This window comes from Mytilus edulis, chromosome 10 (genome assembly GCF_963676685.1).
Source record: "Mytilus edulis chromosome 10, xbMytEdul2.2, whole genome shotgun sequence".
NCBI classification, from domain to species: domain Eukaryota; kingdom Metazoa; phylum Mollusca; class Bivalvia; order Mytilida; family Mytilidae; genus Mytilus; species Mytilus edulis.
Genome location: NC_092353.1, coordinates 35,157,940 through 35,170,620, shown reverse-complemented (window position 1 = coordinate 35,170,620; position 12,681 = coordinate 35,157,940). Strand labels below are relative to the sequence as shown.

Genomic DNA, 12,681 nt, shown 5'->3' with positions numbered 1-12,681 from the left:
TTTTATAATATTACTGTTTTCTTTATATATATACCGTCTATATTAGCAGATGATTTTTTAAATGTTTATTTATCGAGTCTTTAAAAGTGTTTATGTATTTACATATAGAATGAGCGTCACAATAATTATTACAATAATAACAATTTGTCGAGAAAATTAGATACATGAAGAGATGTTTTTCTTTTTTCTCACAATCCATAGGAGTAACGACCTGATTCCTTGTTTTTCTGTACAGGAAAAATTTCATAATACTTCCAGGAAAATAGTCGTCCTTGTAGTATAACTTGGTTGTTATAATGACAGCCACTACCGTAAATCCACTGATCAACATGATAGTTATCATACCAATCAACAAGAAACACATTGGATTAAGTCTTAATAAGTGTTCACGTATTTACATACAGAAAGAAAGCCACAAGAATTATTACAATAATTGCATATGAGGAAAATAAAAACAATTTGTCGAGAAAATTAGATGCATTTTTTCCATTATAGAGTTGTTTCTCTTTTTTCTCACAGCCCATAGGAGTAACGTCCCGATTCTTTGTCTTTCTGTTCAGGAAAAATTTCATAATCCTTCCAGGGAAATATTCTTCTTCGTAGTATAGCTTGGTTGTTATAATGACAGCCACTACCGTTAATCCACTCATCAACATGATAATTATCATAACAATCAACAGGAAACACATTGGATTAGAGGATGCTGGGATTGATGCTGAAACAAGCGTTAAAAATATGGCGTACGACAAAAGTACTGTCATTGCTAAGGATATACGCTCTCCTGATTCTACCGGAAGTAAAAACACTAGTGGATTGAGCAAACACAACAAAACAGTCGGTAGAACAATCATTACTATATAGTACACTGGTTCGCGTTTTAATGATAAACTCATAAAAAACCTAAAATAATAGCTTGGGTGTAGTTGTGCATAGGTGTCTCCAGTTACCACTTCCCAATTTGAGTTTTTTGTGTAGTAATCTAGATTTACTTCATCAAACGACGATATTAATTTGTAAGTACCAGCATCTCCATTCCAAATGATAAATTCTAAGAGGCATGGTTGGGTATCAAGAGGAAATTTTGAAATATCAGTTTTGCATTTTGCTTCTAAAATACTTCCCGGGGAATACTGAACAAATCCGCTGCTATTTAAAAATACTCTAAAAGCAGAATCAAAACCGATAGGTTCAAATTTCTTTGCATTATTTATCAGATAGATCCACGGTATCCAAATATCAGTTGAATCCACTTCCAATAAATATGTATTTCCATAATCTTCAGGATTCCATGATAATGATGTGTCTTTCCATACCACTGATAATCCTCCTGTTAGAACGAGCGTTTCCTCGATCTCTCTAAAAGAATTGATAGATAGTAAATAGAAAGCCAGTGAAATTTCTAATGGTTCTGAATGATTGTCCACAGGTATAATATTTTTCCTATAACTACTGAAAAGATCATCATATAGTTTTGTCACATTAACTAAAGTTTGTCCAAAACTCGGCAAAGGAAACGGGAGTAATATCAAGACACAGAAAATGAAACGATTCATTTCTTATTTTCTTCCAAGAGTTCCACATTTACTGGTAAATATAAGTTGAATTGCACAGAATGATACACACAGACACAAATTAAGCGTTTCAACTATGTTTTAAAACATATAATTTTACGAATATCACGTCGTTTGATCGCTTGTTAAAATTTAAATACCGTAAAATGTATAATATATTTGAAAGAAAACTACTTTTTAATAAACATTTTAAGACAGTTATATACCCCAAAAGAAGTTTAAAATGTTCTAACATTTTAATAATTGTTTATTGATTTCCAATAATAGATGTCAATATAAAGATTCAGTGATTATGTGGTGCCATAAGCAATTTTACTAATGTGATTGGGTACGTTAAACTAATTATCCTTTCTAATTAGAATACTGCTTTTTAAGTGAAAAAGGAGAGATGAAGAGATGGTTTTGGTCTGTGTTTCAATAGTCGTCATTTAAGGGTGTATCCATCCTTGAAGAGGGGTGAACGATTCCTGATGGACAGTCAAACTCATAGATCTAAAATAAACTGACAACGCCATGGCTAAAAAAGAAAAAAAGACAAGTTTTGTTAACATCCGACAATCTTCATTAGATAAGATAACTTAATTATACATGAGTTTTTTTTTCATTTAGGAAGTTCCTGTTTCATTCATGTATTCTGAACATATTTTTTGATTACGTACTGGTAAAAATGAAATCAAAAACAAAATATGGGAGCGAAAATTAAACTGTCATAAACCGTCAAAAAATATTGTTTAAGATTAAGCTTTAAGGACTTTAAGGATGTCCACTACTCCAAATATCTGGCAAAAATTCAAAAAAAAACAAGAGAAGGCAACTTCCTTAAGTATACTAGTAATTGAGTAGGAAGATCAATGTCATATATTGTTCAATTTCAATATGATTGTGTAATTTTAAATAATTTTCCTAAATTAATCAAGAGTAAATTGGATGAAGAGAATTGATTAGTTGATTATAATAACTTAATTATCCTTAAATCAACTATGGCTGTTTGATCTTTAATAAGTATTTATATTTTTCAATAATATTGAAAAGAACTAATTTTCAAATTATTTTTCAAGCTGGTTCAGTAGGTTGGCTAAGGGAATATTGACATCTTTTTGTTGCTATTTAGGGAAATAGCGGTTGATGCTATAAACAATAAACAATTGAAATAAAATATTTGACTTTCACTTAAGTTAAGGCAATTGTAGTATATCGCTGTTTAAAATTCATACCTCGATTGAGGAAAAACATATCCGGGTTACAAACTTAAACCGAAAGAAACACATCAACTATAAGAGGAAGACAACGGAACAACAGAAACAAAAAAATACGCAAACAAAGATAGAAACGTATTATGCTCGTCTCATATTTTTTTCTACAAAGCAATTAGTCAAACTAAGCATAACGCATTAATCTCTTAAAAACAATTTCATGCATTAGATACCAGAGATATTGTAAAAGATGATTTGCTTGTTCCATAATACAAGCTATTTAAATCAAATGGATTTTACTGTTATACCTTATGATTTATTTGAATACATTTTGTCAAACACAATCATTCTGCTGAGAATCATTTAACTAATGTATAATTAGTTATCAAAGGCACCAGGGTTATAATTTAATACGCCAGACGCGCGTTTCGTCTACCCAAGACTCATCAGTGACGCTCATATCAAAATATTTATCAAGCCTAACAAGTACGAAGTTGAAGAGCATTGAGGATCCCAAATTCCAAAAAGTTGTGCCAAATACGGCTAAGGTAATCTATTCCTGAGATAAGAACATCCTTAGTTTTTCGGAAAAATTAAAGTTTTGTAAACAGGAAATTTATAAAAATGTTCACGTCACATAATTGATATTCATGTCAACACCGAAGTGCTGACTACTGGGCTGGTGTTTTTTTCAGGGTTTTTTTTTCAACATAACAAATAAAAAACTTTACGTGTATTCAAAAACCGAAAGTGGCTGAGGAAAACACCTTTAACCATGTAAGAACATCTATATCTGACTCAATTTCAGTATAATTTCTTAATTAATGTAATGTTTGGCATATCATGATAATGAATTAGATTTATTTAGAATAAATCATAGATTTGATGAAAAATATTCACACCACATCTTCCTATGTCTATTTAACTGGGATTGTTTACTAGAAATTCTCACAAGATTGCTGTTAGTGTTAGCCAAAACATTTGACAAAATACCCGTACGGGTTATTTTCTTGTATAATTTTTGAGACATGATTCTCAATCATAACAGCAGGGACTGTGATTGATCAATTGATTGTCAATAAAAACCGGGAATTAGTCTATAGTTAACAATCATCAAAGAAAGCAGGCCTATAAAATACGTTAGAGCTAAAAATGGCAGATATATTTTCTTGTTGTTTTTGGAAGGAAATGGGTTCCAGTTGTTCTATACGTTGTTGCTTTTTACCTAATTCGCCTACTTTTTGATTGCCTCCTCGATACCAATGTCTTAGTCACATTTTGTAATATGATTTATTACATCGAGTTAGCAAACAATTAATGCTGTGTTAGTTCTTTAGACACAACTGATATATTGTCCAATTAGTCAACAGAATGAAACAAAATACACGATGTTGATTACAGTTTTTAGTATAATTGAGTAGAACGATCAATGCTAAAAATTTGAATAAATAACAGTCGAATTTCATTATGATTTTGTCAATTTTTAAAAGTAATAATCTGAGATTGATCATCCGAACATTTGATCCAAGGAATTGCTTTAGTGGTTCTGATTATATTAATTGTAATCAACAAATGCTATATTACCGTTTATCACTGGGTTTTTTTTTTTGGTCAAATCTATAGAACCTTCAATGTTTTTATATTAACCGTAACTGTTGTATATAAATAAAGGCAACAGTAGTATACCGCTGTTCAAACTCATAAATCCATGGACAAAAAACAAAATCGGGGTAACAAACTAAAACATTTTTATCTCTAGTTCAGGAAATAGCAACTTGGCTGTTACCGTATCGTTGTTTGTATTTTATCTTTGGCTTCTTTGTGTAAAGACTTCTGAAAGATTTTAAATTAAACTTTGACTTGAATGCTTCTTCAATTTTTTTTTATTTTACTTTTAAATGTTCGTTTAATGTTGACTTTTTTTGCATGCATCAATCACAAAAATAGAACAGACATTTTCATAAATCAAATACCGAATACAGGACAGGGTAAAATTTCGAAAGCAAATTCGCTTGTTACTGAATATTTAATATTAAATTCCAGTGTTGTTCTATTGTTTTTTTGTGATTATTTCTTAAGATATAATTTTAAACTAAATTTTTCTACTTAATTGCATTTAACTCATTTACAAAAGCTGGTTTCAGTTTAACATATCCAATAAAAATAATAAAATGTTTGATAGTATATATGAGAGCCGAAAGGTTCTAAACAAAACAGCCAAACCCGTATGAACAAATCTTTATCTGAGTGCATTGCATCCTTATGTACAGTCCCATAATATAATCTATGAAACAGTTTGCATAGTTTGTAGTGAGTTGGTTGGAATAAATCAGTGGGGTTTTTATTCCCCCAGGGTATCACCAAACCAGTAGTCAGCACTTATTACCATTGAACAGATATAGTCATAATTATAGATTTTCTTTGCATTACCGTATTTGACAGTATTTGGCACAACTTTTTACTATTTTGGGTCCTCAATGCTCTTCAACTTTGTATTTTTTTGGTTTTATAACTATTTTGATCTGAGCGTCACTGATGAGGTTTATGTAGACGAAACGCGCGTCGGCGTATTAAATTATAATCCTGGTACCTGATTACCACCTAAGAATATGCATTGTGTTCATTGATGATGTGATTATCTTTGGAAAGACATATGAGGAACATCCCAACAACTTGCAACTGGTAGTGGACCGCATCAGAAAGGCGAACCTGAAGTTGGCACCCAAGAAATGTTCGTTCTTTCAACGCAAGGTAAAGTTCCTGGGACACATTGTTTCAGCAGATGGAGTGGGAGTAGATCCAGAAAAGACCGTGAAAGTCCTGACTTGGCCAACACCTACATCACCCGAAGATGTTCGACGTTTCTTGGGATTGGCTGGGTACTACATACGTTTTATTATTAAGAACTTCAGAAGTTCATTTTTGTTTGTGATTTTACTTATTTTGTTCACCATTTGGCTTTTTTAACACTGACATGAATAAAGAAAAAAAATGCCAACAATTTCAGGCTTTAATCAAATCTTTATTTGTGTAAGTTGATGCAAGCATTCGATCTGTTTTAGTGTTTTATACCGTAAGAGACATATAAGGTTTAACAATCGTATTGCATAAATGTTTAAACACATTAATTATGACCTTTGAAAGTCTAGGAGTTCGTACATTTTCTCCGAGCAGGTTTAACAACATTTCAGACAAATATACTTTACTGTTGGTGAGCATTCATTAGCTGTCTCTAAGTTAGAGATTATATTAATAGTTTAGAACTAGAACATTCATTGAAGCTAGAGCACGAAAGGTGTGTTAATCAATTCTTTTAATATCACATTTTAATGTATTGTCAACCAACAACAGGTTCAAAATTTTATCTTTACGTATAGTTATTAAATTCAATTTTAAATCATAACAACATTTATGAATGTTTAAATAGATCTGTGTATTTATAAGTGTTTATTAAAGACATTTATGTATATCTATACTTTCGTTTATTTGTTTGGAAACGTTTCAAAATATTATATACCAATATGAAGAACCTTTCATAATTTTATTTATGTTATTTAGTCACAAAGTAAGTTCCTTTTGAAACGGACCGTGCAAGACTATCTTGGACAGACAAGATAGATAAAAAAAAACTCTCGGCGATAAGATACTTAGTTTAATGATGCAATTTACTGTAGGCGTACAGATAGCACATCTGCTTCAAATAATCTTGATTCTGGAATTGTTTATTTTTAAAGCCTTTTATGAATATACAAAATGTATAAAAAAAAATATCTTCTCTTAATTCTCTTAAAATTCAGGATAATAACGCAAGTTTCGTTTTGCAGTAATGAATACACTGATTTAAGTTGCTGTCCGCATCATATAACCTTCAAACTAAGTATCTTACCTACGATAGTTTTTTATCTTTCCTTGTCTTCCCATTGGAGTCTTGCACGGTAAAAAGACATATTACTTTATACATATTCTGGAAATTCCTTATAAAGTGAGGACAATGACAGTTGTATTCGAGTCGTCTCTTTGGTTGCTATAGCAGAGTGCTTGCTTTAACAGTTTTTAAGGACAAGTTCATTTGAAGTTTACTTTATAGGTCCGTACTTTGTTACTCTTTATAGTATTTCCCATAACCTCTAGAGTAGCGTAAGAGTACAACACAAACTTACCAACAAGTTTAACTCTTTAATGAGAATCAATTTGATAATAGTTATATGTATTGAGTTTACAAGATCTAATGAGCACACTTCATGAGACTTTAAATAAGAATGGGTTATTTGTACAACGAAGTGCTTATTATTTTAAATTTAAATATGATTAGTTGCCTATATTTTAACAAGAAGGTAGGTATTACGGTAGAAAATTGCATCATACTTGTAAACCGATGTACATGTGTTTAAGTTATTAAAATCAATGTGATACCATATTCAAACCGTCTTTAACCGTCTTTAAAATATGTTAAGATTTGTTTAGGTAGGTAAGGAAAATTGAATAACGTAACGTTATTTCTCTTTTAGCGTCAGTCTTATTCTTTTAGATTTATTCTTATTTTGGAGATTTCTAAAATAAAAAGATTAACATATCTAAGACAATAACAATCAAAACCAAGGAGTAAACAAAGACTCAAAAAAAACACAGGACATTTACATCAACAGTTATAAATAATAATTAAGAAACAACGCGAACTCCACTAAAAACCGGGAGTGAAATCAGGTGCTCCGGAAGGGTAAGCATTTCCTGCTCCGTATACGGCACCCGTCGTGTTATTTCTTTGTTCAGTCCGGTATTGATGGAAGGTTATTATGATATAGGGAGAATATCAGATATGAGTTCTGATACACTTTTGGCATAATCAGCTCATGATGGCGACCGTAAAATTTCTTGAGTGATGACCTTAATTTTTAATTGACATACATTTATACTAGAAAGATAATTTGATCTGATATGCATGATCTATTTATTCGCCTATAGATCATACAAAGAAAAACTATCTTTTTTCTTTGCTATTTCCTGAGATGATATACTTATAAATGAAATGGAAATGGAATTAAACAACATATGTATTTACACATATAAAGGAAGATGTGGTATGACTGCCAATGAGACAACCTTCCATCCAAGTAAAAGGTAAACCACTAGAGGTCAAAGTAAGATCTTCAACACGGAGCCTTGGCTCATACTGAACAGCAAGCTATAGAGGACCCCCAAAATAACTAGTGTAATACCATTCAAACAGGAAAACTAACGGGCTAATATATATAAAGAACGAGCAACACTGCTGAACTACGTCAACCAACGAGAACTACTCAACATCAGATTCCTGACTTAGTACAGACTTGTTTAGAAATTCGTGCACACAATAAAATAAAAGAATAGATTAAGCGACCAAGTAGGCTATCGAATTTATATTTTAAAAAAATAACATAGAATACATATAGTGATACTGCCATGATCGAAAGGAAAAGAGGGTCCTGATTCAATTCATTTGAATATGTTCTTGTCCTCAATATGCATTTGATATTTCAACTTTACATTACTAGTAATCAGCAATCGCACGTCATCATAATTGTGTTGAGAGTTCATATTGCTAGGTATCATTATGGGTAAATCAAGTGGCGATACATCAATAAATGACGACTGTTGATGAAATTTACAACAATAATATTATTATATACGGATTATTAAATATTGTGATTATAAAACTCAATTAACAATATAATGCTGTTCCATTTAAAAGTTTGAACTACTTCCAGAGTATAAACGTCATTTCCAATTTAACTAGCTTAACGCAAATGAAAAAGCGATTTACTTTATATACTTCTCAAGGTGATTAAATTTTAACAAGAGATTAAACGACGTGATATTCGTCAACAATATATCGTTTTATAACGTATTTAAAACTTGAAATTTGTATGTGTATATCATTCTGCTTCTTTTAACAAGTAAACGTGGAACTATTAAGAAATGAATCGTTTCATATACTGTTGCATGGTATTTCTCCAATGTCATTTGCCAGGTTTAGGACAAACTTTTGAAAATGTGACAAAACTTTATGACGATCTTTTCAGTAGTTATAGGAATAATATCACACCTCTAAATAATCAATCAGAGCCTTTTGAAATTACACTGGCGTTTTATTTATTATCAATCAACTCTTTTAGAGAAGTCGAGGAAACGCTAGTTCTAACAGGAGGATTAGCTATAGTATGGAAAGACACATCATTATCATGGAATCCTGTAGAATATGGAAATATAAATTCATTGGATGTGGATTCTAAAGATGTATGGTTACCATGGTTTTATCTACAAAACAATGCCAAAAAATTTGAACCAGTTGGATTTGATTCTGCTTTTAGAGTAAATATAAATAGCAGCGGGTTTGTTAATTATTCTCCAGGAAGTATTTTAGAAGCAAAATGTCAAACTGATATTTCTAAATTTCCTTTTGACACCCAACCATGCCTATTAGAATTTCTTGCATGGGGTGGAGGCGCTACATTTTACAAATTGATATCGTTTTTTGAGGAAGTTAATTTAGATTTTTACACAAAGGACTCAAATTTGGAAGTGGTAACTAGAAAAACATATGCACAAATAGAACCAGAAGGTTATTATAAGTTTCATATGAGCCTATCATTAAAACGTAAACCAATGTATTACATAATAATGATTGTCCTTCCAACGATGTTACTGTCCTTTCTTAATCCATTAGTGTTTTTACTTCCGGTAGAATCAGGAGAACGCATATCATTATCAATGACAATACTTTTATCGTACGCCATATTTTTAACGCTTGTTTCAGCATCAATACCAGCATCCTCTAATCCCATGTGTTTCCTGTTGATTGTTATGATTATTATCATGTTGATTAGTGGATTAACGGTAGTGGCTGTCATTATAACGACCAAGCTGTACTACCAGGAAGACTATTTCCCTGGAAGGATCGTGAACTGTTTCGTTCACAAGAAAACAAGGAATCAGGACGTTACTCTTTTTGATTGTAAGAAAAAAGAAAAACAGATCTATAATGGAAAATATGTATCTTATTTGCTTGATAAGTTTTTTTTAGTTTCTTCCTATTTAATTATTGTCATTACTCTTGTGGCATATTTTCTGTATGCAAGTATGTAAATTAGGGTTGAAACAAAAGGGAATTCGAATTACACAAATCAGCCATTAAAGACGATAACTTTGATTGTTTATCAGATTTTATGTTAACCACTAGATATTCTAAGTTGTGATGTTTTTGTTATTGTTATTTTGCAATCCATGAAAATAAAAAATTAAAACATAACATGAAATTTTAAAACAATATTTAGAATTTGAAAACCTTGAATAATTACAAATGTACTACATACAATTTCTACTTTAGATTTTATGTGGATTGAAATTGTGTACTAACATTGATTCGAAAGCTTTTTACCTAAATATGATAAAAAAATATAGTTATGAATATCCGTTGTAGTTGGTGATATAAAAATGGTGGTGCCGTATGTTATAACGTCACACTTGTTTTTGGTGTGTGTCTATGTTTCAGATGTTATTGTTGTTTTTGCAAAATTTCACTTTGTTAAATTGTATACAAATATTTTGGTATGAAGACATTTGAATTAACTCTTTATAAAATATGTTCATACCAAGTAAAATCTTACATTTTACGTTTTGAAATAAATATTCTAACAGTAAGTTGACTGGTCAGTTTTTATGTTAAAAACGACCAGTAACGACGAGTTACGACCAGTAGCTACAGTACTATAATATGTTTATCTTATAAATCACACAATATTATGACCAGTCAAATACAAGTTCCGAAAAGGGGCATATAGGTTTCGATCCCGAGGGTATCACCAGGCCAGTAGTCAGCACATCGGTGTTGACATGAATATCAATTATATGGTCATTTTTATAAATTTCCTGTTACAAAACTTTGAATTTTTCGAAAAACTAAGGATTTTCTTATCCCAGGAATAGATTACCTTAGCCGTATTTGGCACAACTTTTTCGAATTTTGGATCCTCAATGCTCTTCAACTTTGTACTTGTTTGGCTTCACATTTATTTTGATCTGAGCGTCATTGATGAGTCTTATGTAGACGAAACGCGCGTCAACGGCGTACTAAATTATAATTCTGCTACATTTGATAACTATATACAAGGCACGAGGCGTTATAATTAACAAAACGGTTCTTATGGCTATTTGTAGTAAAACAACTATATTTTCTTAACAAAAAGGTAATTTTTAGGAGGGTGGAGCGGAGAGGAAGTGAGAAGAAGTTGAGATTTAAGCGATCCCAGTATAGCTCCCCCAAATGTTTACGCTCAAAGTTAGTGGTTGTCTTTTATTACTTTATTTCTGACATTTAAGAAGTAAGGCCTGTTCATGAAACTGCCATCTCTGTTCTTGTCCATTCGTTTTTTATGCGTTTTGTTATTTGATTTTGCCATGTGATTATGGACTTTCCGGATTGATTTTCCTCTGAGTTCAGTATTTTTGTGATTTTACTCTGTAATAGCTTACATTTAGCTAAATTTATGCATCTATTTCGGAGCGATTTATATTTTAAGATAATGAAAAGACACTTACATATTGTTGAAAACGACGTATAAAAAGACGGTATATTGTCCTCCAAATATGATTTCGTTGTTTATCGTTCAGAAACTATTTTATAGACCATGTATAAACGGAACAAATAATATATCAATTGATTTTGCTTAAATATTTGATAGAAAAAAGTAAAATGACAGAAATACCTAACTTCGAGGAAATTTTCAAATGGATAATCCCTCAACAAATGGTAAAAAATCAAACGCTCAAACACATCAAACACATCAAACGAATGAATAACAACTGTCATATACGAGAATTGTGTGTTATGCTGCCAGGACTGAACTAAATATATACACACATTTTGCTCATCTGCTTTGTCTATATGCCTTTTTGGTGTTACTTCGAAAAGTTGTTTGTTGCTCTTCTTTCATTTTTAATATGTGCTTTGTCTATATGCCTTTTTAAGTTTCTTCGTTACATGTATGACGTGGCTCTGTACTTATACATCCCGTCATTGTGTTATTGTTCTATGGTAAATTTGTGCATTCTTGTCTAATTTTTACTAATATGATTGGTTTATATGCCATTTCGTGCTTCTTTGTTACATGTTTGTATATTTTTAGTGATTAGGATTACAGCACAATGTTGACTGCTTTATTATTGACATTTTTACCTATAATGTCTGTTTTGTTCACATGCACGCATCGTTGTCAATATAATGGAATTTGAACTGTCATACAAGTGAGAGGTTTAACTAGCTATAAAATCTTGTTCAATCCACCATTTTCTAAATAAGAAAGTGCCTGCACCAAGTCAGAAATATGACAGTTGTTATCCATTCGTTTGATGTGTTTAAGCTTTTGATTTTGCCATTTGATTAGGGATTGGCCGTCTTGAATTTTCCTCGGAGTTCGGTATTTTTGTGATTTTACTTTTTTTGTGAATTGTGTAATAATGACTACTGTTTATATAAGAGAAACTTACCAATTCGCAAATATATGATGCAAATCACTGAATACTTATTATCAATGTATTAAAAAATCATCAATGAGTTGATTTTTTGATTTTTGATGTTTTAACGCCACTTTTAAGCACCACATTTAGGCTATTTCGTGGCAGCCAGTTTTTATTGGTGGAGGAAGCCGCAGTGCTCTGGAAAAAACACTGACATTCGATAGGAAAACTGACAATCCTAGTCAATTAAGATTGGAGTCGAGTTCACCCGCACGATCGGGGTTCGAACTCACAACCTCAGTGTTGACCGGCAAACAGTTACAGTACTAACTACTTACCCCACCGAGGCCCCTAAATCATCAATGATCCCTGGTATATAAGTTGTTACATTAATGCATTCAAACTAATCAATGATCCCTGGTTTA

The 12,681-nt window shown here is 31.4% G+C and overlaps 2 protein-coding genes across 2 annotated transcripts; one reads left to right on the top strand and one right to left on the bottom strand.

The window, feature by feature from the left end:
• Positions 1 to 128: 128 nt before the first annotated feature.
• Positions 129 to 1,633, bottom strand: LOC139492407 (neuronal acetylcholine receptor subunit alpha-7-like). Its single transcript, XM_071280611.1, has one exon. The coding sequence runs from the start codon at positions 1,551 to 1,553 to the stop codon at positions 387 to 389; it is 1,167 nt and encodes a 388-aa protein (XP_071136712.1). The 5' UTR covers positions 1,554 to 1,633; the 3' UTR covers positions 129 to 386.
• A 7,076-nt stretch (positions 1,634 to 8,709) lies between these two features.
• On the top strand, positions 8,710 to 10,796 carry LOC139492406 (neuronal acetylcholine receptor subunit beta-3-like). The gene has a single exon (XM_071280610.1). It carries the CDS (start codon positions 8,720 to 8,722, stop codon positions 9,884 to 9,886), a length of 1,167 nt encoding a protein of 388 aa, XP_071136711.1. The 5' UTR covers positions 8,710 to 8,719; the 3' UTR covers positions 9,887 to 10,796.
• Positions 10,797 to 12,681: the final 1,885 nt, after the last annotated feature.